At 51.2% G+C, this 25,875-nt stretch overlaps 2 protein-coding genes across 2 annotated transcripts in view; one reads left to right on the top strand and one right to left on the bottom strand.

Annotated features, from left to right (window-relative positions):
* The window catches only part of BHMG1 (basic helix-loop-helix and HMG-box containing 1), a 51,715-nt gene extending 42,605 nt beyond the window's left edge, over positions 1–9,110 (bottom strand). The window contains exon 1 of the mRNA XM_033223585.1: positions 9,004–9,110. Within this exon, the coding sequence (XP_033079476.1) occupies positions 9,004–9,110 (107 nt within the window). The remainder of the gene's footprint in view (positions 1–9,003) is intronic.
* On the top strand, positions 78–25,875 carry FBXO46 (F-box protein 46). Its single transcript, XM_033223709.1, has 2 exons — positions 78–176; positions 22,929–25,875. The coding sequence occupies exon 2, from the start codon at positions 23,007–23,009 to the stop codon at positions 24,816–24,818; it is 1,812 nt and encodes a 603-aa protein (XP_033079600.1). The 5' UTR covers positions 78–176; positions 22,929–23,006; the 3' UTR covers positions 24,819–25,875.

Here is a 25,875-nt window from a genome sequence, read left to right as displayed (position 1 = left end):
ATTTGCTTCCCACCCCACCTCCACGCTTGACCGTGCTGCCTTCTGGGGTATGTAGTCCGTGGCTGTCCGGACTTCAATTCCCAGCGGGCTTCGGGACGAGAACCCGGAAGGGGAGGCTGGAGAGGAGCGAGTAGGGGAAACCCGCGTAGCTGAGGGAGATGCAGCGCGCGGCGATGGTGAGAGCCCAGGCGAGGGCCGGGGGCGCTGGAGAGTCGGGACGGGGGTTCGGGACCGGGTGACGAGGGGGAAGAGGCAGGGGCGAAAGAAGGGGCTGGGCGAGGGGAGATTGCCTGGGGGAGGGGATTGGGAGGAATGGGAGCCGGAGGTAGTAGTAGAAGAATGGTGGCTTGGGGAGGGGTCTTGGAGGTGGGGTGGGAGTGGAGCTTTGGAATTGATTGTAAAGGGGCTCAGAGCTGGGGAAGTGGGCCCCGAGTTGGAGACGGGGCTGGACGTCCAGGTAGAGGCCCTGAAGGTGTCGATTTCGATAGGGGGTTAACCTGTGGCGAGTGTATGAGGATCACGGTTAGGATGAGTGAGGGGGTCTGGAAGCTCCAAGGGACAGGCGAACGGTGGACGCGATGGACTGGGGCCTCTGGATCGGATTGGGGGCAGGAAGGCAAGTTGAGGAGGTGGGAGGGAGAAATCAGTGGTAGGAGAGTGTGGGTTCAGGCTCCAGGACTGAAGGTGGGGTGAGGAGTGTGAAATTAGGGGCGTGGATGTAGTGATAATTTCCCTAGTCCCGCCAGAGACTCCCGGTGAGCTGGACAGGCACAGAACTGTAGGATAATATGGCCAGAAAGGGCCATCCAGACAGACAGTCTTTTCACCCTCGCTTCCCCAGTGGAATTTCGAAGAGTGTAGTGGTTTATCCCTATGAGAAGTACAGCATTCACATCCCCTATTCTCCCACCCCTTTGTGCCATGGACAAATCTGTGAGCCTTAGTGCCCTTATCTGTAGTATGGGAACGGCAAGCATGCCTCTGAGAACAGGGTTAAAGGGAGTCATTAAAATCGTTACTATTAATGGGAGATCTGGGCTGTGAAGTTTCAGTCTCAGAGCTGTTGGTGGGAAGTTCTCCGCCCCCGGAATGTGACTGGGTTACAGGTGCTAATGGATTTCCTCCTTTCCAGTCCAGTCCCAGAGGGCGTTTTCTCAAAAGCTGGCACTGATCTGGGCACACACCCCAGCTCAGAAGCATGTAGGGGCTCCCTACTGTGGATTACAGTTGACGCTTATTGTTTTAGGAAATGCCTGGCCCTGTCCTTAGCTGTTTGTGTACATTAACTCATTTAATTCTGATAACACCCCTGAGGGGTAGGTGCTGTTATTTTCTCCATTTTATAGAAAGGAAACAGAAGTACAGAGAAATTAAGCAACTTTCCCAAGGCTATCCAGCATTAATTGCTAGACTCAGGATTCCGATCTTGGCAGCCTGGCTCAGAATCTGTGCTTTCAGCACTATAATTTAGTCCCCTCTCCATACTGAAATATACAATGTGATGAGTAGAGACAGAGAACAAAGCAGTCTAGAATATTAGTTCTGCCATTTACTTGCTATATGACCTTACGCAACTCTTTTATATTTATTTATTTACTTAGAGACAAAGTCTACCTCTGTCACCAGTGGTATCTTGGCTCACCAGGAGCCTCTGCCTCCTGGGTTCAAGCGATTCTCCTGCCTCAGCCTCCTTGAGTAGCTGGGATTACAGGCTCATGCCACTATGCCTGGCTAATTTTTGCATTTTTAGTAGAAACGGGGCTTTGTCAGTTGGCCAGGCTGGTTTTGAACTCCTGACCTCAAGCCATCCACCCACTCCGGCCCCCCAGAGTGCTAGGATTATAGGCATGAGCCACCGCGCCCGGCCTATTTTTATTTTTTAAATTTTAATTATTATTTTTTTGAGATGGATTTTCGCTCTTGTTGCCCAGGCTGGAGTGCAATGGTGCGACCTCGGCTCACTGCAACCTCTGCTTCCCGGGTTCAAGCGATTATCCTGCCTCAGCCTCCTGAGTAGCTGGGATTACAGGCATGCGCCACCATGCCCAGCTAATTTTTGTAGTTTTAGTAGAGACACAGTTTCAGCATGTTGGTCAGGCTGGTCTCAAACTCCCGGCCTCAGGGGATCCACCTGCCTCCCAAAGTGCTGGGATTAACAGGCGTGAGTCACTGCACCTGGCCCTATTTTTATTTTTATGGGTTTTCTGTTTGTTTGTTTTGAGGCGGAGTTTAGTTCTTGTTGCCCAGGCGGAGTGCAATGGTGAGATCTTGGCTCACCCCAACCTGTGCCTCCTGGGTGCTTTGATTTTCTCGCCTCAGCTTCCCAAGTAGCTGAGATTGCAGGCATGCGCCACCACATCTGGTTAATTTTGTATATTTAGTAGAGACAGGGTTTCTCCATGTTGGTCAGGCTGGTCTCGAACTCCCAGCCTCAGGTGATCTGCCTGCCCCAGCCTCCCAAAGTGCTGGGATGACAGGCGTGAGCCACCGCGCCCAGCCTTTTTATTTTTTATTTTATTTATTTATTTTTTTTGAGATGGAGTCTCGCACTCTCACCCAGGCTGGAGTGCAGTGGCGCAATCTTGGCTCACTGCAAGCTCCGCCTCCCGGGTTCACGCCATTCTCCTGCCTCAGCCTCTTGAGTAGCTGGGACCACAGGCACCCACCACCACACCCGGCTAATTTTTTTGTATTTTTAGTAGAGATGGGGTTTCACTGTGTTAGCCAGGATGGTCTCGATCTCCTGACCTTGTGATCCGCCCGCCTCAACCTCCCAAAGTGCTGGGATTACAGGCGTTTCCTGTGAGCCATTACACCCGGCCTGCCTTTTTATTTATTTATTTATTTATTTATTTTTTTTTTTGAGACGGAGTCTCGCTCTGCCGCCCAGGCTGGAGTGCAATGGCCGGATCTCAGCTCACTGCAAGCTCCGCCTCCCGGGTTTACGCCATTCTCCTGCCTCAGCCTCCCAAGTAGCTGGGACTACAGGCGCCCGCCACGTCGCCCGGCTAGTTTTTTTGTATTTTTTTTTTAGTAGAGACGGGGTTTCACCATGTTAGCCAGGATGGTCTTGATCTCCTGACCTCGTGATCCGCCCGTCTCGGCCTCCCAAAGTGCTGGGATTACAGGCTTGAGCCACCACACCCGGCCGCCTTTTTATTTTTTTAAAGACAGGGTCTCTCTCTCTCTCTCTGTTGCCTAGACACGCCGGAATGCAATGGCGCAATCATGACTCACTGCAGCCTCAACCTCCTGGGCTCAGGCAATCCTCCCACCTCAGCCTCTCAAGTAGCTGGGACTAATTTTTTATTACGCACGGCTAATTTTTTTATTTTTATTTCTGTAGAGACGCGGGTCTTACTATGTTGCCCAGGCTGGTCTCAAATTCCTAGGCTTAAGGGGTCTTCCTGTTTCAACCTCCAAAAGTGTTGGGATTGCAGGCATGAGCCACCATGCCTGGCCCTGGGCAAGTCTTTTGGGTTCTTCTCACCTATAAAATGGGATCAGTAACCCTAGGAAGGTGAGAGGTTCGGGAAGATAATGCAGTATAGTGGAACTTACTTTGTGAGCCCTTACTCCAATACTTATTGAAGGGCTCAGTGCACGTGAGTTGTTGTTTTTGAATGTTAGCAGGAAAGAGAAGGCAGTAGAGAGGAACCGAGAGGGAAGATGTCAGGCTGTCTCCTTTCTCTCTCATGTTGTCACCATATCCCTGCCCTCCACCCCTGGGCTCCTAAATCCAATTATGACTTCTGGAGAGGGTGCTTACAAACTGAATCTGTTTGGTTCAGTTTGTGGCGTGGTGGCTCATGCCTGTAATCCCAACACATTGGGAGGCCAACACAGGCAGATTGCCTGAGGCCAAGAGTTCAATCGAGACCAGCCTGGCCAACATGGCAAAACCCCGTCTCTATTAGCCTGGCGTGGTGGCGGATGCCTGTAGTCCCAGCTAGTCAGATTGCCTGAGGCCAAGAGTTCGATCGAGACCAGCCTGGCCAACATGGCAACCCTGTCTCTATTAGCCGGGCATGGTGGCGGGCGCCTGTAGTCCCAGCTACTCAGGAGGCTGAGTCAGGAGAATCTCTTGAACCCAGGAGGTGGAGGTTGCATTGAGCCAAGATTGTGCCACTGCACTCCAGCCTGGGTGAAAGAGTGACTCTGTGTCAAAAAAAAAAGAAAAAAGAAACTCAGTGTGTCCCCATTCCCATTCCTGTCCCCGCCAAATACCCAGTCTGGCCTTACTCCAGGTGTTTCAGTGAAGAGGAAATATTTCTAACTAGGTTTTTCCTGTTGTTGTTGTTGTTGTTGTTAGTTTGCTTTTGTTCATTTAGCTTTTGGGTCATTAAGGCCTCACTGGGCAGTTTGACAACTTTGTAAAATCACCTTGAAACAGTTTGGTTTATTTATTGTGAGCTTTCTGGGCTTAATTCAGTGACTGTGATAGTAAGCTTATGGTTGAAAACATTGACTTCAGAGAGGCCCAGGCTCAAATCCCTGCTTCTGTTGCTGTGTGTCCTTAGCCAAGCTGCATTCCCACTCTGGCCTCAGTCTACTTTTCCTTTTTTTTTTTTTTTTTTTTTTTTGAGACAGAGTCTCACTCTTGTCCAGGCTGGAGTGCAGTGGCATGATCTTGGCTCACTGCAATCTCCAACTCCTGGGTTCAAATGATTCTTCTGCCTCAGCCTCCCGCGTAGCTGAGATTACAGACTTGTGTCACCATGTCTGGCTAATTTTGGTATTTTTAGTAGAGATGGGGTTTCACCATCTTGGCCAGGCTGGTCTCGAACTCCTGACCTCAGGTGATCCACCCGCCTCGACTTCCCTAAGTGCTGGGATTATAGACGTGAGCCACAGCTCTGACCTCTTTTTTTGTTTTGTTTTGTTTTGAGCCAGTGTCTCACTTGGTTGCCCTGACTGGCATGCAGGGGCATGATCTTGGCTCACTGCAACTTCCACCTCCCAGGATCAAGGGATCCTCCCACCTCAGCCTCCTGAGTAGCTGGTACTACAAGTGTGTGCCACCACGCCTGCCTAATTTTTGTAGAGTCAGCATTTCATCACATTGCCCAGGCTGATCTTGAACTCCTGACCTCAAGTGATCCACCCACCTTGGCCTCCCAAAGTGCTGGGGTTACAGGCATGAGCCAGTGCCCAGCTGGCCTCAGTATTCTCATGTAAAAATGGGACCACATTTAAACTCTGAGCTTCTTGTAAGGAGGTGACGTGGTAACTGATGAGGTGGCATATATAAAATGCCTGGGGTATATTATGCTCTCATTAAGTGTGAGGTCCTCCTTTTTTTTTTTTTTTGAGACTCCATCTTGCTTTGTCGCCCAGACTGGAGTGCGGTGGTGCGATCTTGGCTCACCACAAGCTCCGCCACCCGGGTTCACGCCATTCTCCTGTCTCAGCCGCCCGAGTAGCTGGGACACAGGCGCCCGCCACCATGCCCGGCTAAGTTTTTTGTATTTTTTAGTAGAGACAGGGTTTCACCGTGTTAGCCAGGATGGTCTCGATCTCCTGACCTTGTGATCCGCCCACCTTGGCCTCCCAAAGTGCTGGGATTACAGGCGTGAGCCACCGTGCCCGGCCTAAGTGTGAGGTCTTTCTGTGATTTTTATTCTTTCTTTTTTTTTTTTTTTTTTTTTTTGAGAGAGAGTCTGGCTCTGTGGCCTGGACTGGAGTGCAGTGGCCAGATCTCAGCTCACTGCAAGCTCCGCCTCCCGGGTTTACCCCATTCTCCTGCCTCAGCCTCCCAAGTAGCTGGGACTACAAGTGCCCACCACCATGCCCGGCTAATTTTTTGTATTTTTAGTGGAGACGGAGTTTCACTGTGTTAACCAGTATGGTCTCGATCTCCTGACCTTGTGATCTGCCCACCTCAGCCTCCCAAAGTGCTGGGATTACAGGCGTCTGCCACCTCGCCCGGCTAGTTTTTGTATTTTTAGTAGAGACGGGGTTTCACCGTGTTAGCCAGGATGGTCTCGATCTCCTGACCTCATGATCCGCCCGTCTCGGCCTCCCAAAGTGCTGGGATTACAGGCTTGAGCCACCGCGCCCGGCCAATTTTTATTCTTTCAAGAAAAGGTATTGAGGCTGGGCAAGGTGGCTCATGCCTATAATCTCAGCACTTTGGAAGGCCAAGGTGGGAGGCTGGGATTAACAGGGTGGCAGGATCAGTAGAACTCAGGAGTTTGAGACCAGGCTGGGCAACACAGGGAAAATTCATCCCTACAAACAAAAAAAAAAATTTTTTTTTTTTTTTAAAGACAGTCTCGCTTTGTCGCCCAGGCTGGAGTGCAGTGGCACGATCTCGGCTCACTGCAACCTCTGTCTCTCGGGTTCAAGCAGTTCTCCTGCTTCAGCCTCCCAAGTAGCTGGGATTACAGGTGTGCACCTCCATGCCCTGCTAATTTTTGTATTTTTAGTTGAGACGAGATTTCATCGTGTTGGCCAGGCTGGTGCCAAACTCCTAGCCTCAAGTGATTCACCCATCTCAACCTTCCAAAGTGCTAGAAGTACAGGCATGAGCCACCTTGCCTGGCCATTTTTTTTTAGATGGAGTGTCACTCTGTCACCCAGGCTGGAGTGTGGTGGTGCGATCTCAGCTCACCGCAGCCTCGACTTCCTGGTCTCAAGTGATCCTCTCGCCTCAGCCTCCTGAGTAGCTGGGACTACAACTGCATGCCACCATACACAGCTAATTTTTGTATCTTTTTTGTAGAGATGGAGTCTTACTATGTTGCCCAGGCTCGTCTTGAACTCCTAGGCTCAAATGATCCGCCCGTCTTGGCCCTCCAAAGTGTTGAAATTACAGGCATAAGCCACTGCACCCAGCCTCAAATTATTTTTTTTAAAAATTAGGCTTGGTGGCATGAGCCTATAGTCCCAGCACCTCTGGAGGCTGAGGTGGGAGGATCACTTGGACCCAGGAGGTGGAAGCTGCAGTGAGCTCTGATTGTCCCATTGAACTATAGCCTGGGTGACAGACTGAGACCATCTCAAAAAAAAAAAAAAATCAAAGCAACAACAAAAGAAAAAGAAAACAAAGAGAAAAATGGACTTTGGAGTCAGAGTGCCCAGCTTTGAATCTGGAAAATGGGGGTTCATTCTTTAGGTAGTCTGTGTGTTTATTTATTTATTTTTATTTAATTTTTTGAGACAAAGTCTGGCTGTGTTGCCCAGGCTGGAGTACAGTGGTACAATCTTGACTCACTGCAACCTCTACCTCCCGGGCTCAAGCCTTCCTCCTACCTCAGCCTTCCAGGTAGCTGGGACTGCAGGTGTGCGCCACCATGCCCAGTTAATTTTTTTAAAATTTTTTGTAGAGACAGGGTTTTGCCATGTTGCCTAGGCTGGTCCTGAACAACGAGACTCAAACTGTCAACCTGCCCAAACTGCTGGGATTACAGGCGTGAGCCACCGCACCTGGCCCACAAGTGTTTTAGTTATGTATTTATTTGTTCATTTATTTTTTGAGACAGGGTCTGGCTCTGTTGACTGGGCTGGAATGCAGTGGCACTATCTTGGCTCACTGTGACTTCCACCTCCTGGGCTTAAGCCATCCTCTCACCTCAGCCTCCAAAATAGCTGGCACTACAGGGGCATGCCACCACACCTGGCTAATTTTTGTAATTTTTGTAGAGATAAAAAATACATCCTGCCAAGGCTGGTCTCAATCTCCTGAGCTTAAGTGATCCACCCGCTGCCGCCTTCCAAAGTGCTAGAATTATAGGGTTGAGCCACCGAGCTCAACCTATTTATTTATTTAGAGACAGAGACTGTCTCTGTCGCCCAGACTGGAGTACAGTGGTGCAATGACAGCTTACTGCAGCCTCAACCTCCTGGCCTCAAGTGATCCTCCTGCCTCAGCCTCCAGAGTAGCTGGGACTGCAGGTGCTTGCCACCATGCCCGGCTAATTAAAAAAATTTTTTTGGCTGGGCACGGTGGCTCACACCTGTAATACCAGCACTTTGGGAGGCCGAGGCGGGTGGATCACGAGGTCAGGAGATCAAGACCATCCTGGCTAACACGATGAAACCCTGTCTCTACTAAAAATACAAAAATTAGCCGGGCATGGTGGCAGGCGCCTGTAATCCCAGCTACTCGGAGGCTGAGACAGAATGGAGTGAACCCAGGAGGCAGAGCTTACAGTGAGCCGAGATCGCACCACTGCACTCCATCTTGGGCGACAGAGCGAGAGTCCGTCTCAAAAACAAAAACAAAAACAAAATTTTGTTGGTGGTGCACAGTGGCCTCATTCCTATAATCCCAGCACTTTGGGAGGCTGACGTGGGCAGATTTCTTGGGGTCAGGAACGTTAGACCATCCTGGCTAACACGATGAAACCCTGTCTCTACTAAAAATACAAAAATTAGCCGGGCATGGTGGCAGGCGCCTGTAATCCCAGCTACTCGGGAGGCTGAGACAGAATGGAGTGAACCCAGGAGGCAGAGCTTACAGTGAGCCGAGATCGCACCACTGCACTCCATCTTGGGCGACAGAGCGAGAGTCCGTCTCAAAAACAAAAACAAAAACAAAATTTTGTTGGTGGTGCACAGTGGCCTCATTCCTATAATCCCAGCACTTTGGGAGGCTGACGTGGGCAGATTTCTTGGGGTCAGGAACGTTAGACCAGCCTGGCCAACATGGTGAAACCCCATCTCTACTAAAAATACAAAAATTGGCTGGGCGTGATGGCGTGCACTTGTAGTCCCAGCTACTCGGGTGGCTGAGGCACAAGAATAGCTTCAACCCGGGAGGTGGAGGTTGCGGTGAGCTGAGATCGCACCACTGCAGTCCAGCCTGGGTGACAAACAGGTTTCCGTCTCAAAGAAAACTAAAAAAAAAATTTTTTTTGTAGAGACAGGGTCTTGCTCTATTGCCCAGGCTGGTCTCAAACTCCTGGACTCAAGTGATCCTTCCACCTTGGCCTCCCAAAGTGCTGGGATTACAGGCATAAGCCACAGAGCCCAGCCCACAAGTGTTAATAGAGCACTTACCACGTGCCACTGTCTGTATTGGGTGCAGACTCGACCCTGCCATTGGGGAACTCGCTGTTGTCATAATGGTAGGGAAGTTCTGCAGGTATGCGGGCATTTGGGCTCATTTTTAAGTTTCAGTTTCTCTATTCCTGGTTCATTTTCAGTCCCTTATGCCAGCTTTGCCTGCTTGTCACTGCTTTCATGGATTTTTTAACATTCTGTCTCCGGCCCTCATTGAATTATCCGCAAACTTATTGGTTTGGGAAAAAGTTTCCAGTCCCTCACTTGTCCCCAATCCTATGTGTCACCTCTGTCCACCCTGAGGTGATCTGACACTTTTTTGTTTTCCATTGCCTTCATTTATTTGTCTTACAGCATTTGTCTGCTTTCCAAGTTGTTTTGCCTTTTCTTAAAATCTTAAATTTGTTTTCAGCCTGTGCTTGTCTGAAGCTTACTCATACAAAATGGTATTTTTACCATCTTTATTTCAAAACCTGTGACATATACTAGGAAACGAAGAAGAAAATTGTATTTTTTACCACGTTTAATGGTATATTTCTAACTGCTATGGTAAAGCTGTCTTACTCCTAAAAGCACAAGTTTTCTTTTTTCTTCTTTTTTTTTTTTTTTTGAGACGGAGTCTCGCTCTGTTGCCCAGGCTGGAGTGCAGTGGTGCAATCTCGGCTCACCGCATGCTCCACCTCCTGGGTTCACGCCATTCTCCTACCTCAGCCTTCTGAGTAGCGAGTAGCTGGGACTACAGGCGCCTGCCACCACGCCTAGCTAATTTTTTATATTTTTAGTAGAGACGGGGTTTCACTGTGTTAGCCAAGATGGTCTGGATCTCCTGACCTCGTGATCCGCCTGCCTCGGCCTCCCAAAGTGCTGGGATTACAGGTGTGAGCCACCGTGCCCGGCCCTAAAAGCACAAGTTTTCTAAAAGGTTTGGCTTGCGGCACCTGCTTGGTGGTGCCATCCCTGACCCCTTGATTTATTATTTATTTATTTATTTATTGAGACAGAGTCTCACTCTTTCTCCCAGGCTGGAGTACAGTGGTACCATCAGGGCTCACTGCAGCCTCAATCTCCCGGGCTCAAGCAGTCCTCCTGCCTCAGCCCCCTAAGTAGCTGGGATTACAGGCATGTGCCACCTCAACCAGCTAGTACTTTTTGTTTGTTTGTTTGTTTGTTTGTTTTTGACATTTTAGTACAGTTAGACTCTCACTATGTTGCCCAGGCTGGTCTCCAACTCCTAAGCTCAAGCAGTCCTCCTGCCTTCGCCTCCCAAAGTGCTAGGATTGCAGGCCTGAGCCACTGTGCCCAGCTTTTTTTTTGTTGTTTTTTTAAAGATAGAGATGAGTTCTTGCCATGTTGCCCAGGCTGGTCTCGAACTCCTGGGCTCAAGTGATCCATCCTCCTCAGCCTACCAAAGTGCTGCGATTACAGGCATGTGCCACCACGCCTAGCCCCCTTGATTTAGAATCATAACCTCACCCTTCCAAATTCTCCTGACCCCTTTTTTTTTTTTTTTTTTTTTTTTTTTTTTTGAGACGGAGTCTCACTCTGTCGCCCAGGCTGGAGTGCTGTGGCCGGATCTCAGCTCACTGCAAGCTCCGCCTCCCGGGTTCACGCCATTCTCCTGCCTCAGCCTCCCGAGTAGCTGGGACTACAGGCGCCCGCCACCTCTCCCAGCTAGTTTTTTTGTAGTTTTTAGTAGAGACGGGGTTTCACCATGTTAGCCAGGATGGTCTCGATCTCCTGACCTCGCGATCCGCCCGTCTCGGCCTCCCAAAGTGCTAGGATTACAGGCTTGAGCCACCGCGCCCGGCCTTTTTTTTTTTTTTTTTTTTTTTTTTTTTGAGACGGAGTCCCCTCCTCTGTTGCCCTGGGTGGAGTGCAATGGCGCGACCTTAGCTCACTGCAGCTTCTGCCTCCTGGGTTCAAGCAATTCTTCTGAGTCAGTCTCCCAAGTAGCTGGGATTACAGGCATACGCCACCACGCCTGGCTAATTTTTTTGTTTGTTTCTTGTTTTGTTTTTGAGACGGAGTTTTGCTCTTGTTGCCCAGGCTGGAGTGCAGTGGCCTGATCTCGGCTCACTGCAACCTCCATCTCCCAGGTTCAAGAGATGATTCTCCTGCCTCAGCCTCCCAAGTACCTGGGATTACAAGCATGTGCCACCACGCCCAGCTAATTTTGTATTTTTAGTAGAGATGTGGTTTTGCCATGTTGGTTGGGCTAGTCTCAAACTCCTGACCTCAGGTGGTCCACCTGCCTGAGCATCCTAAAGTGCTGGGATTACAGGAATGAACCACTGTGCCCAGCCCTGACCCTCCTCTTTTGCTATATTTGTTTCCTCATAACGCTGGCCACCATGATGCTTACTATGTATTTGTTGTCTCCTTTTCCAATTAAGTTTTTTGTTTGTTTATTTTTGAGACTGGGTCTTGTTCTTTCGCCCAGGCCAGAGTGCAGCGTCACAGTCTCTGCACTCATTGCAACCTCTGCCTCCCAGGCTCAAGCAATCCTTCCACCTCAGCCCCCTGAGTAGCAGGGACTATAGCATGAGCCACCACGCCTAGCTAATTTTTGTTTTTGCCTGTGACTCTTTAGGATCACTTTAATTTCAGAATGGGAAATAAAGAGGGAAGTAGTCTTTGGCTCAGTTAGTGATTTTCAAAGTCTTTTTTTTTTGAGACGGAGTTTCGCTCTTCTTGGCCAAGCTGGAGTACAATGGCGCGATCTCGGCTCACTGCAACCTCTGCCTCTTGGGTTCAAGCGATTCTCCTGCCTCAGCCTTACCAAGTAGCTGGGATTACAGGCATGTGCCACCATGCCCAGCTAATTTTGTATTTTTAGTAGAGACAGGGTTTCTCCATGTTGGTCAGGCTGGTCTTGAACTCCCGACCTGTAATCTGACTGCCTCGGCCTCCCAAAGTGCTGGGATTATAGGCGTGAGCCACCATGCTCGTCCTCAAAGTCTTTATTAGCTTCCCTTTTTATCTTTGTCTTTAAGAGACCGGGTCAGCCGGCACAGTGACTCAACGCCTGTAATCCCCAGTACTTTGGGAGGCTGAGGTGGGCAGATCACCTGAGGTCAGGAGTTTGAGACCAGCCTGGCCAACATGGTGAAACCCCGTCTCTACTAAAACTACAAAAAAAAAAAAAAAAAATTTGCCGGGCGTGGTGGCAGGAGCCTGTAATCCCAGCTACTCCCAGCTACTCGGGAGGCTGAGGCAGAAGAATCGCTTGAACCCAGGAGGCAGAAGTTGCAGTGAGCCGAGATGGTGCCATTGTACTCCAGCCTGGGCAACAAGAGTGAAACTCCATCTCATAAAAAAAAAAAGAGAGAGAGAGACAGTTTCACTCTGTGGCCCAGGCTGGAGTGCAGTGGTGCAGTCGTAGGTCACTGCTGCCTTGCCCTCCTGGGCTAAACTGACCCTCCCACTTCAACCTCTCAGGTAGCTGGGCCTTACAGGCGTGCACCACCGCGCTCGGGCTAATTTTGTTTATTTTTTGTAGACAGGGTTTCACCATGTTGCAGGGACTGGTCCCAAACTCCTAGGCTCAAGTGATCCGCCTGCCTCAACCTCCCAAAGTGCTAGGATTACAGTTGTGAGCCACTGTTTTGCTTTAATTTTATCTCTTTTTTTGTTTTCAAATAAATTTTTAAGAAGAATTAGTTGGGGCTGGGCGCGGTGGCTCATGCTTATAATCCCAGCACTTTGGGGAGGCCGAGGCAGGCGGATCACGAGGTCAGGAGATGGAGACCATCCTGACTAATACAGTGAAACCCAGTCTCTACTTAAAATACAAAAAATTAGCCGGGCGCAGTGGCGGACACCTATAGTCCCAGCTACTTGGGAGGCTGACGCTGGAGAATGGCGTGAACCCGGGAGGTGGAGCTTTCAGTGAGCCGAGATTGCACCACTGTACTCCAACCTGGGCGACAGAGCCAGACTCTATCTCAAAAAAAAAAAAAAAGTGGGCTGGGTGTGGTGACTCACGCTTGTAATCCCAGCACCTTGAGAGGCTGAGGTGGGCAAATCACTTGAGGTCAGGATGAGAGCAGCCTGGCCAACATGGTGAAATTTCATCTCTACTAAAAATACAAAAAATTAGTTGGGCATAGTGAGAGGCGCCTATAATCCCTGCTACTGGGGAGGCTGAGGCAGGAGAATCGCTTGAACCTGGGAGGTGGAGGTTGCAGTGAGCCGGGTTTGTGCCACTGCACTCTAGACTGGGCTACAGAGGGAGACTCCATCGCAAAAAAATAAATAATTAAAAATGAAAATTGAAAGTGAAGGCTGTGGGTGGTGACTCATGCCTTAAACCCAGCACTCTGGGGGTCCAGGGCAGAAGGATCGCTTGAGCCTCGGAGATCAAGACCAGCCTGGGAAACAAAGTGAGACCACATCTCTAAAATAATTGTTTAAATTGGCTCAGCATGGTGGCATGAGCCTGTAGTTCCAGCTACTCGGGAGGCTGAGACAGGAAGATCCCTTGGGCCCAGGAGTGTGAGGCTATAGTGAGGTATGATCTTACACTGCACTCCAGCCTGGGCAACAGAGGCGGGCCCTGTCTCTAAGTAAATAAATGAATCAAACACTTGTGGATTACTTAAGGAATGAACCCTCATTTTCCAGAGGAGGAAAACTGATGTCCAACGGGATCAAGTGACTTACCCTAGGTCACACAGCTGATGAGAGACAAAGCCAGGACTCAAAGCTGGGCACTCTGGCTCCAGAGCTGTGTTCAATACATTTTTCATTTTGTTTTCGTTTTGTTTTCGTTTTGTTTTGTTTTTTGTTTGAGATGATCTCACTCTGTCACCCAGGCTGGAGTGCAGTGGTGCTGTCACAGCTCAATACAGCTTCAACCTCCTTGGCCGCCAAGCCCAACTGTTTTTTTTTTTTTTGTAGACGTAGTCTCTGTCACCCAGGCTAGAGTGCAGTGGTGCAATCTCAGCTCATTGCAGCCTCCGCCTCCTGGGTTCAAGCAATTCTCCTGCCTCAAGCTCGTGAGTAGCTGGGATTACAGGAGCCCGCCATCACATTACAGGCGTGAGCCACTGCACCCAGCCAGGATGATTGTAGTTTAGACCTTGAGCTCTAGAGTCAGCTGATCTTTGATTCTAAGTTCTGACTTGGTTTGGTTGCTCCTGCCTATAGTCCCAGCACTTGGGGAGGTCAGGGTGGAGGATTGCTTGAGCTCAAGAGTTCAAGACTGGCCTAGGCAACATAGTGAGACCTCATCTGTACAAAAAAATGTAAAAATTAGCTGGGTGTGGTGGTACACACCTGTGGTTTCAGCTCCTCAAAAGGCTGGGATAGGCTGGGCACGGTGGCTCACATCTGTAATCCTAGCACTTTGGGAGGCTGAGCCAGGTGGATCACTTGAGGTCAGGAGTTCAAGACCAGCCTGACCAACATGGTGAAACCCTGTCTCTACTAAAAATACAAATATTAGGCCGGGCACAGTGGCTCACACCTGTAATCTCAACACTTTGGGAGGCCAAGGTGAGTGGATCATCTGAGGTCAGGAGTTCGAGACCAGCCTGGCCAACATGGTGAAACCCCATCTCTACTAAAAATAAAAAAATTAGGCGAGGCCCGGTGGCTCAAGCCTGTAGTCCCAGCACTTTGGGAGGCCGAGGCAGGCGGATCACGAGGTCAGGAAATCAAGACCATCCTGGCTAACACGGTGAAACCCTGTCTCTACTAAAAATACAAAAATTAGCCCGGTCTGGTGGCAGGCACCTGTAGTGCCAGCTACTTGGGAGGCTGAGGCAGGAGAATGGCGTAAACCTGGGAGGCGGAATTTGAAGTGAGCCAAGATAGGGCCACTGCACTCCAGCCTGGGCAACAAAGCGAGACTCCATCTCTAAAATAAATAAATAAATAAATAATAAATTAAAAAATAAAAAAATTACCTGGACATGATGGCACATGCCTGTAGTCCCAGCTACTTGGGAGGCTGAGGGAAACAAATCGCTTGAACCGGGAGGCAGAGGTTGTAGTGATTGCAGTGAGCTGAGATCGCCCCATTGCACTCCAGCCTGGGCAACAGAGCAAGAGTCTGTCTAAAAAAAAACTAAAAAAGAGGGCAGCTGAGATTGGAGGATCGCTTGAGTCCAGGAGATTGAGGCCACGATGAGGTGAGATTGTACTCCAGCCTGGGTGACAGTGAGACCATCTCAGAAAACAACAAAAAACAGGCCGGGCGCGGTGGCTCACGCCTGTAATCCCAGCACTTTGGGAGGCCGAGGCGGGCGGATCACAAGGTCAGGAGATCGAGACCATGGTGAAACCCCGTCTCTGCTAAAAATACAAAAAAAATTAGCCGGGCGCGGTGGCGGGCGCCTGTAGTCCCAGCTACTCAGGAGGCTGAGGCAGGAGAATGGCGTGAACCCGGGAGGCGGAGCTTGCAGTGAGCTGAGATCGCGCCACTGCACTCCAGCCTGGGCGGCAGAGCGAGACTCCGCCTCAAAAAAAAAAAAAAAAAAAAGAAAACAACAAAAAACAAAACACACTCACAAAAAGAGTTCTGCCACAAAGCTCTAAATGAGGGCAATTACTTAGCCATTCTCTGCCTCAGTTTCCTAATCTTTAACACGAAATTAAAAATAGGAGATAGAGGCTGGATGCGGTGGCTCACGCCTATAATCCTAGCACTTTGGGAGGCCGAGATGGGCGGATCACGAGGTCAGGAGATCGAGACCATCCTGGCTAACGTGGTGAAACCCCGTCTCTACTAAAAATGGAAAACTTCAGCCTGGCATGGTGGCACGCGCCTGTAGTCCCAGCTACTCGGGAGGCTGAGGCAGGAGAATAGCTTGAACGTGGTAGGCAGAGGTTGCAGTGAGCTGAGATCACTCACCTGCACTCCAGCCTGGGCGACAGAGCGAGACTCTGTCTCAAAAAAAAAAAAAAGGAGATAGAAGAATCAAACAAGTTCATATTTGTAGAGTGCTCAAGTATTTGTAGAGTGCTCAAGTATTGACTGCTGTTGTGATGATCATTTTCTAATATATTCATGTTGGTTCTGACTATTTATTTGGATGTCTGACCCCTTTCCCATGAGCCATTCCTGGGGAGCTCAGTGTCACCTGTGTGTTCCAGCACCCAACAATGGCCAGCATGCAGGACCACAGTGAACGTCAGGAACAAGTTTTTGCAAATGCTCCACATATGCTAGGGATGTAAATATGTGGATTATTTAATTGTTGAGGGCATTCGACCAAGGGTGTAAATTGCGTGGTTCAGGTCCTTACTAATTTTCCCAAGCAGTCTTTTCTTTTTTCTTTTTTTTTTTTTTGAGGCGGAGTCTCGCTCTGCCGCCCAGGCTGGAGTGCAGTGGCCGGATCTCAGCTCACTGCAAGCTCCGCCTCCCGGGTTCACGCCATTCTCCTGCCTCAGCCTCCCAAGTAGCTGGGACTACAGGCGCCCGCCATCTCGCCCGGCTAGTTTTTTGTATATTTTAGTAGAGACGGGGTTTCACCATGTTAGCCAGGATGGTCTCGATCTGCTGACCTCGTGATCCACCCGTCTCGGCCTCCCAAAGTGCTGGGATTACAGGCTTGAGCCACCGCGCCCGGCCCCAAGCAGTCTTTTCTTAGAAATATGTTAAGGTTTCCCATATCAGTTGTGGATTTAACAAACTTTCCCTTGTCATTTTGTAAGTTTATGGCTGTCATGTGTAGAGATGGTCGTTTTTTGCTTTATCTATTTGGAGGCCATAGTATTTGGATCATGTATGTTGAGAACTTTTGTGTATAATGGGCCACTTCTACCTCCCTCCCCCAGCCCTAGGTACTCATGTAGAGAAGTAAATAATGGGTCATTTTGTTTTGTCATCATCCATTGCTTTTTGTCAGTTTATTTTTTATTTATTTATTTTTAATTTAATTTAAGACAGTCTCGTGCTGTCACCCAGAGTGGAGTGCAATGGCCCGATCTCAGCTCACTGCATCCTCTACCTCCTGGGCTCAAGGAATCCTCCCACCTCAGCCTCCTGAGTACCTGGGACTACAGGCACATGCCACTACACCCTGCTAATTTGTGTATATTTTGTAGCGATGGGGTTTCACCATGTTGCCCAGACTGGTCACAGACTCCTGAGCTCAAGGGATCTTCCCACCTCAGCCTCCCAAACGTGCTGGGATTACAGGTATGAGCCACTGCACCTGGCCAATTTTTTTTTTTTTTTTTTAAAGGGGTAATGTTGCTCCTCTACTTGTCTCTTGGTTCGTGTTTTCCCAGCCAGTTTTTTGCCATCTTTTGATTTTCCATATTTTTGGTTCACAGTGTTTTACAGTGAATAGATTTTCATGGAATAGTTACTGAAGGCTGACCTAGTGTAGGGCCTTAATGCTGGGCTCAGTGTCGGGGGAGTTAGAAGATCCTGCCTCAGGCCCTTCTCCTCTTCCTGCCCCAGCCTCCACGGGAGGATCATAGTTGGGGAGAGAGACCCACGCAAGACGATGACGCAGAGTGGGCAGGGAAGAGGGAACCCAGAGGTCCTCTCTGGGCAGGTGGTTGATTTCCAGGAAGGGAGTTGGGGAAGGCCTCTCCATTAAAACTGCATTTGAACGCAGACCTGAATGAAGTAAGGAATTGAGCCTTGCAGAGCGTGATTGTATTGCAGTTGGTGGGAACAGCAAATGCAGAGACCAGGGAAGGCAAGAGCCCAGTGACTGTGAGGTATAGATAGCAATGAGCCCACCGCATGGACGCCCTGGGTGAAGCCTGGACCTGGCCTAGGAGCATTGGGGGTGTCAGCTTCCTGGAGGAGGGGTGGGCAGGCTGAAACCCCAGGGAATATATAGTGAAACAGTGGGCACAGTGACTGGGAAATCAGATTCCCTGGCTTCATATCCCTGCTCCAGCTCACACCCCAGCTCTGTGTGACCTTGTGGTCAGGAGACCTGCCCTGCGTGTTTCTTCATTCATACCGTGGAGACGATAACTCCTACCGGGGATCAGATGGGGCCTGAGTATTCTATGTATGCCAGATCAGGTGCCCACCAGGGTGCACTGGGGTATTGCCTGCGGGGCGGAGGAGTGGGGAGGGATGCCACTGGACAGATGGGGTATCTGGGGGTTTTCCAGAGGGCACTGGGGAGCCATGGCAGGTTCTCACCAGGATAGGGACGGGTTCAGGTTTATAGGATTGTGCTTTAACAGGACTTTCCTGGCCGGGCGCGGTGGCTCAAGGCTGTAATCCCAGCACTTTGGGAGGCCCAGACAGGCGGATCACGAGGTCAGGAGATCGAGACCATTCTGGCTAACACGGTGAAACCCCGTCTCTACTAAAAACTACAAAAAACTAGCCGGGCGAGGTGGCGGCGCCTGTAGTCCCAGCTACCCGGGAGGCTGAGACAGGAGAATGGCGTGAACCCGGGAGGCGGAGCTTGCAGTGAGCTGAGATCCGGCCACAGCAGTCCAGCCTGGGTGACAGAGCGAGACTCCGTCTCAAAAAAAAAAAAAAAAGAAACAAACAGGACTTTCCTGGCTGCTCTTTTGTATTAAGCGAGGCAGGTTTGGGGCGCCCGTTTGGAAAGGATGAACTGGCAGCTCCGAATGGCTACACGGCTTGAGCCTTGAATGCCAGGCCCAGAGGCTAGATTTCAGTTGCCGTGGGAACCTTCGTAGGGTTCTGTCCATTTGTTTTTCAGGGTGGGGCTATCCCAATGCCAAATTCTCCCCGCGGAAATCCTCAGCACCCCACCCCCCCGCCCCTCATAGTTCCCAACTAAAGCTGGATACTCTGTTTTCTCCGCCTGCTTCCTTCCGCCTTGGTGTTCTTAATCCCCGGGCTGCCTGGCCCTTTAAATCTCAAGCGTCAATCAGGGCTTCTGTTCGAGGGAACGTGGTGTAATAAGCCTCCCCTGGAGTGCCGTGGCCTTTGCCCTGACCTTGTTCCGTTTAGCTGGACGTTGGGAGTTGTTCCACGCTCCCTTGCATCCGGCTGTGTCTACCCCACCACCCACTCCCGTCACCTCTCGCCTACTCCTCCCTATTTCGAAGTTGGGCCCCTTCGCCAAGGCCTGCCTTATATGGGCACGGCCCCGAATGGCGGCCGTTCATTGGCTAAGGGCGTCACGCGCGCGTCTGTCAACAAAGGGGCGGAGGGAAGCTAGTTGCTCCCCTGCCCGCGCGGTGGCCGGAGGGAAGGAGCGAGGGGGCGGGCCCTCTTACCTTTCGCGCGCATGCGTGTGGCCTGCAGCCTTCTCCCGCCGCCTGGGGGGGCTGCGGGTGAGGGCTCTTTGGGGGCGTGTATAGGTTCGAGGGTCACCTGAGGGGTTTGGAAGGTTTCTTTGGCGGGGCGGTTACAAGATTTGGGGGCTCCCTTTGCATTTGCAAAATGTTCTGGGGCTTGGGGAAGTTTTAACGTGGGTTTAAGGGATACTTTTAGGGTTCCCTTGCGCTTAAGGGGCACCTTGGAGTTTGGGTTCGTTTGTAATGCGGAAGGTTCGGTTGTGTTTTCGGGATGGGGTTCCCTTTGTGTTTTGGAGGGTTTGTTGGGCATAGGATTTGGGGAGCTCCGGGAGAGACGGAAGCAAAGAGCCCGAGTACCAGTTCTAGCGCTGGAATGTCTGGGCTTGCATCTTGACTTCCTACCTGTCTCAACCCGGACAGGAGATTTCATCTGTGTCTCATCGGGAACTAGGCATTAATAACACTACCTGCTTCCTAGGGACCGAGGAGGATTAGCAGGAATTATTAGCGCAGTACCTAATAAGCTCGCAGCGAGTGTGCAGTAAGCACATGTCTGCTATTGTAACATTTGTGAGGTTTCTTTGGTTTTTTTTTTTTTTGGCTTTGTGAAATATTTTTAAGGTTTAAGATTCATCTTAAAGTGTTAGGGAGCTTTTGTGTTTTCAAAGAGTTCGTCTGCTGTTGGAGGGCTTCTAGTGGAATTAGGAGATAATGGAGGAGGGTTGGTTGGGGGGAGTATAGGATTCCGGGAGAGTGGTTGTTTATGACATAGGTTGGGGAATTGCTGTGTTGGGATCTGTGAGAGATCGATTGAGATTCGGCCCTTCAGTACTGGAGAGGATATTTTTAGGTTCGGTGGTTTAAAGTAGTATTTGGAAGGTTTCGATATTCGGGGGAGGACATTGAGATGCTGGAGGTAAGGTTGGAACTGATTAGGGGACTTGAGTGGGTGGCCAAGTTGTAGCAGGATGGCATCTGTAGAGACTGGCTTTTGCTGTGTTAGCCTGCCTCTCTGGGCAGTTGGATATACAGGTCAAGTACCGCTTACCTGAAAAGCTTGGGACCAAAAGTGTTTTGGATTTTGGATTTCTTCGGATTTCGAGTATTTGCATTATACTTACCAGTTGATATGCCAAGTCTGAAAATCTGAAATGCTCCAATGAGCATATCCTATCAGTGTCATCTTGGCACTCAAAAAGTTCTGAATTTGGGAGCATTTTGGATTTTCAGATTTGAGATACTCAACATGTATGTGAATTGGTGGTTGGTAAACAGCCCTCTATATGTTTTAGAGGCTATGGAGTGATGTTTTTAATACTGAACTGAGATTACAGCAGGGACTGTAAGTATTTGAGGGGTAGGTGGGATTGGGGATTATGGAGGGGAGATAAAGATTCTTGACACGGGGTTTCTCTTGACACGGGGTTACTGGTACCTGTGAGTGCTTGGAGGCTGTCTGGATTTTGCTTTGTTTTGTTTACCTTTTTTTTTTTTTTTTTGAGACGGAATTTCGCTCTGTCACTCAGGCTGGAGTGCAATGGCAAGATCTCAGCTCACCACAACCTCCGCCTCCCGGTTCAAGCTATTCTCCTGCCTCAGCCTCCTGAGTAGCTGGGACTACAGGCTTGCACCACCATGCCTGGCTAATTTTTGTATTTTTAGTAGAGACAGGGTTTTGCCATGTTAGTCAGGCTGATCTCGAATTCTGACCTTTGGTGATCTGCCTGCCTGGGCCTCCCGAAGTACTGGGATTACAGGCATGAGCCACCGTGCCTGGCCTGGAATTGCTTGAATTTAGAGGGACAGTCTGTACTGCAGGAGTTGGCAAACTTTTTCCATAAAGAGCCAGATAATGGTTATTTTAAGCTTTGCAGGCCATGTGGTCTTTGTTCTGCTATTCAGCTCTGCTGTTGAAGATGAAAGCATCCATAAACAAATGAGCATGTTTCAATAAAACTTTATTTACAAAGACAGCGAGCTGGATTTGGCTTCAGGGCCATAGTTTGCTGACCTCTCTGGCCTGTAGGCATGTGGAAGTTTCAAGGTTTAAAGGGTCATTTTGGTTTTGAGCTGTCTGGAGGGAGATGAGCCAGAGAAAGATTGAGGCATATGTTACTTAGTAGGTTCAAACTGCAATGCAAGTGATCACATCGGACTCATGTGCAAGATTGCCTCCAGATTAGATCACTCACATCAAGTCATTCCAAAATAAAATAGTCATTATTAACAGAGCCCTAAATTGAAGAGTCCAGAAACCAAGTTGAGAGCCTCTTTTTGCTCCGGACCCACTGGAATCTTAGCTATGTCACCCTTCCCCACTCTGAGCCTCTGTTTATCTGTGTGCAGCTTGAGGAGAAAGCTAGGCTAGAACAGCACCCCCCCCGCCCTGTTTTTTCTTTTTCTTTTTTTTTCTGAGATGGGTTCTCTCTCAGTCAACCAGGCTGGAGTGCAGTGGTATGATCACAGCAACACAGCTCACTGCAGCCTGGGCCTCCTGGGCTCAAGCAATCCTCCCACCTCAGCCTCCCAAGTAGCTGGGACTACAGGTGCGCCCCACCCCACCTGGCTAATTTCTGTCTCTTTTTTGGTAGAGATGGGTTTTGCCCAGGCTGGTCTCAAACTCCTAGGCTCAAGCAGTCTGCCCACCTCGGCCCCCCCAAAGTGCTAAGATTACAGGCACAAGCCACCACACCTGGCTTTGCTCTCTCTTTTTTAGAGGGTCTCACTCTGTCACCGAGGTTGGAGTGCAGTGGTGCCAACATTGCTCCCTGCAGCCTGGAACTCCCAGGCTCTAGAATAGGCCCTCTTACTCCACAGATCTATGGTTGTGCTTCAGGGAATTACCTGTACCGTCTTTTCAAGGGTGTGCATTTTTCTGACTGAGGACACACAGCTTTAATAAATTCTCATTAAGCCCCGACCTGAAAAAAAAGAAAAGCCGATTTTTTAAGTGCTTGTCTGAATGTGACCTCAGATTTTCTTCCCCCCTCCCAGCCCATCTTGTTGCTCTCTCTCTGGGTTTAAGCAGCCATAGCTGTGGGTGGGGCTGGGAATTTCTGTCTTTTCAGGGACGAGCTACTGAGTGAGCAAATAGAAAAAGAACCGTGTCTGTGAGTGGTCCTTTCGCTTAAGTGTAAAAGTTATGGCAGTGTAAAGGCTTCTGGATTGTGGGGTAAGGCAGTTGGGCAGTGGGGTAGGATCTATGGGGTTGGAGCGCGCTGCCAGTTAGGGTCCCACTCTGCAAGTTAAAAGGGCATCTCTCATCCCCTCTGCAACCCTTTGCTCACCAGAGCAAGGCAGTAGGAATAGAGTTCTTTTTTTTTTTTTTTTTGAGACGGAGTTTCGCACTTGTCGCCCAGGCTGGAGTGTAATGGCGCCATCTCGGCTCACTGCAACCTCCGCCTCCCAGGTTCAAGCGATTCTCGTGCCTCAGCCTCCCGAGTAGCTAGGATTACAGGCGTGAACCATCACACTCAGCACATTTTTGTATTTTTAGTAGAGATGGGGTTTCACCATGTTGGCCAGGCTGGTCTCAAACTCCTGACCTCAGGTGATCTGCTCGCCTCAGCCTCCCAAAGTGCTGGGACTACAGGTGTGAGCCACTGCTCCTAGCCAGGAATAGAGTTTTGATGATCTGGTTTGGTCTAAGGAGAGGTGGAGGTTGGGGTGGTCCTGGCAAGAAAGGCTGTCCCCCTAGCTCCCCAACCTCCTCTTCCTGTCTCCAGGTGGCATGTGGAGCCTCCCACCACCACCTAGGTCCTGAGATGTGGTGAAGCCCAGCCCGTCTGCCATCATCCCCCAGCATGGACCGAGGAAGCCTCCTGCCCTTCCAGCTATGGTGCCCCCGGCCCTTTGGCACCTACTCACAGAACCAGCCGCGCCCGCCGTCTGCGGCCCTCAAGCCATCAGCCTGCCCTGAGCCTGGCGGCGGGGCCGAGCCAGACCATGGGCCTGCCCACTCAGAGAACACACCACCTGCCTTGGCCACCGACGTCCCTGCCTCCCAGCCGGCTCCACTCCTCTCAGCAGCAGCTGCTGGTGATGAGGGTCGAGTCCTCCTGGACACGTGGTATGTCATCAAGCCCGGGAATACAAAGGAGAAGGTGGCCTTCTTTGTGGCCCACCAGTGTGGTGGGGGCAGCCGGGCCAGCTCCATGAAGGTCAAGGGACACTGGGGCAGTGATAGCTCCAAGGCCAAGCGGAGGAGGCGCTGTCTTGACCCCACCAAGGCTCCTCCTGACCCAGGGGGCCGGGAGGGCCTGGCTGCCTCTGAGGAGGGCCCTGCCTCAGCCGGTGAGGACGTGGACCTGCTCTCTGTGGCCGAGATGGTGGCCCTGGTGGAACAGCGGGCAGCCCTGGCCCTGCAGAGCTACCCACGACCGGCCACTCCAGCGCCTGTAGTTTTTGTGTCCGCGGAGCAGGGTGGACCGGCCAAGGGGGTGGGGTCTGAACGGCGGTCCGGTGGTGGGGACTGCAGCCGTGTAGCCGAGGCCGTGGCCCACTTTGAGGCGCAGAGGGACAGCCCTCCCACCAAGGGCCTCCGCAAAGAAGAGCGACCCGGGCCAGGCCCTGGGGAGGTGCGCATCGCCTTCCGCATCTCCAATGGCCGGGAGCCCCGTGCACCAGACAGCGGCCTGCCCAGTGGGGGCGGGGTCAGGCCTGGTTGTGCCTACCCTGGCAGCCCAGGTCCTGGGGCCCGAGCCAAGGACAAGATCACGTGTGACTTATACCAGCTCATCAGCCCCTCGCGGGATGCCCTCCCCAGCAACGTGGAGTTCCTGCTGGCCAGGGCGGATGAGGCCAGTGAGGGTGATAGCCCGGCGCCCGCCAGGTCCGAGGACACTCCCCCGGCGCCCCCTCCGCCCCCTGCCCGGGACTGCGGAGCGTCAGGTTTCCACGTGGACGTGGTGGTGACGGGCGTCGTAGATGAGTGCATCTTCTTTGGCAAGGATGGCACCAAGAACGTGAAGGAGGAGACTGTGTGCCTGACGGTCAGCCCAGAGGAGCCACCGCCTCCGGGCCAGCTCTTCTTTCTCCAGAACCGCGGGCCGGACGGGCCCCCGGAGCCACCCCCGGCAGACTCCCCGGCCACCGCGCCCGGCCCAGATGATGCCGATGGAACGGCGGACACCTCCCTGTGTCGCCTGTACCGGCATGTGTCGCACGACTTCCTAGAGATCCGTTTCAAGATTCAGCGGCTGCTGGAGCCGCGACAGTACATGCTGCTGCTGCCAGAGCACGTGCTGGTCAAGATCTTCAGCTTCCTGCCCACGCGCGCGCTGGCCGCACTCAAGTGCACCTGCCACCACTTCAAGGGCATCATCGAGGCATTCGGCGTGCGGGCCACAGACTCGCGCTGGAGCCGAGACCCGCTCTACCGCGATGACCCGTGCAAGCAGTGCCGCAAGAGATACGAAAAGGGCGATGTGTCGCTCTGCCGCTGGCACCCCAAGCCCTACCACCATGACCTGCCTTACGGACGTTCCTACTGGATGTGCTGCCGCCGAGCCGACCGCGAGACGCCCGGCTGCCGCCTGGGCCTCCACGATAACAACTGGGTGCTGCCCTGCAATGGGCCGGGTGGAGGCCGGGCAGGCCGGGAGGAGGGGAGGTGAAGCCGGGGGAGGGGGGGGGGGAGCCCACCACGCCCACCCCTCCCCTCTCCCCCCGGGAGCCGAGGGTCCGGACTGGGCCGCCTGCCCATTCCCCCACTCCAGGCAGCATTGATCCCCCACTGGAACTGAGCTGGGGTTCAGCAGGGGTGATGCAGGAAAGCACTCTGCTTGATCCTGTTGATTTTCTACTCTTCAGAACCAGGGCCGTGGACCCTCTGAGAAGGGTGTTTTTTTAATAAGCATCTCACTTTATTCTCCATTCAGCCCCAACCCCCTTCCCTGCCACGCTCTCCACCCCAGGGACCCACCAGCAGGGAGCAGACGGCAGCTAATTTTGGTACCACGTAAGGGTTCCCCCATTCTGGCCCCCATCCTCTCCCTCGCCCCAGTTCTTTCTCGCTGGAGCTGTTATTTCCCAAGAGGCTGCATCGCCCAAGATTGGCACCTCTCCTAACCTGCCACACCACAGCTCCCACTTCTCTAGGAATTGGGGGCTGTCGGGTCACAGGTGGGATCTGGCATTTTATCATGACAGTTCGCCATTTCTGGATGGTTTGCCTATTAAAGAAGTGAGGGGAAAATAACTGTTTTCTCCTTAACCTCAAGCTACCAGTCTCTCCTCTTCCCCATAGAGGAAGAGGGGGGCAAAAAAAAAAAAAAAAAAAGCTGAAGTATAAAAATCCTCCTCCTCCCGTTATTATTTAAGCTACTGCCATCAACCCCACCCCCATGAAGCTGTGAAGCCCTTTGCCTCGCTTTTGACAGCGTGGGGGGGCCCCGTGGGCAGGGACTTCGGATTTGCATTTCTGGGTTGTTTTTCCTTCCACTCTGGGCTCTCATTCAGGCATTGGGGTCTCCTCACCCCGGCCACATGTTTCTCTAAGAATCCTTTGGTCAACCAAGACCTTGATTTTTCAGGCATTTTGGTCTGGGGTATTTTTGTTTGTTCTCTCTGTGTTTTGTTTTCTTTCCATCATTGTGGTTCTGGAAGCTTCTAGCGTGTGGCATCTGACCAATTTTGAGTTGGTCCTTTCTATAAAATCAATATTTATAAGGC

The sequence above is a fragment of the Trachypithecus francoisi genome, unplaced genomic scaffold (assembly GCF_009764315.1).
Source record: "Trachypithecus francoisi isolate TF-2019V2 unplaced genomic scaffold, Tfra_2.0 Lachesis_group12, whole genome shotgun sequence".
Taxonomy (NCBI): Eukaryota; Metazoa; Chordata; class Mammalia; order Primates; family Cercopithecidae; genus Trachypithecus; species Trachypithecus francoisi.
Note: the sequence above shows the minus strand (reverse complement) of the source record. Positions and strands in the feature narration are given on the sequence as shown.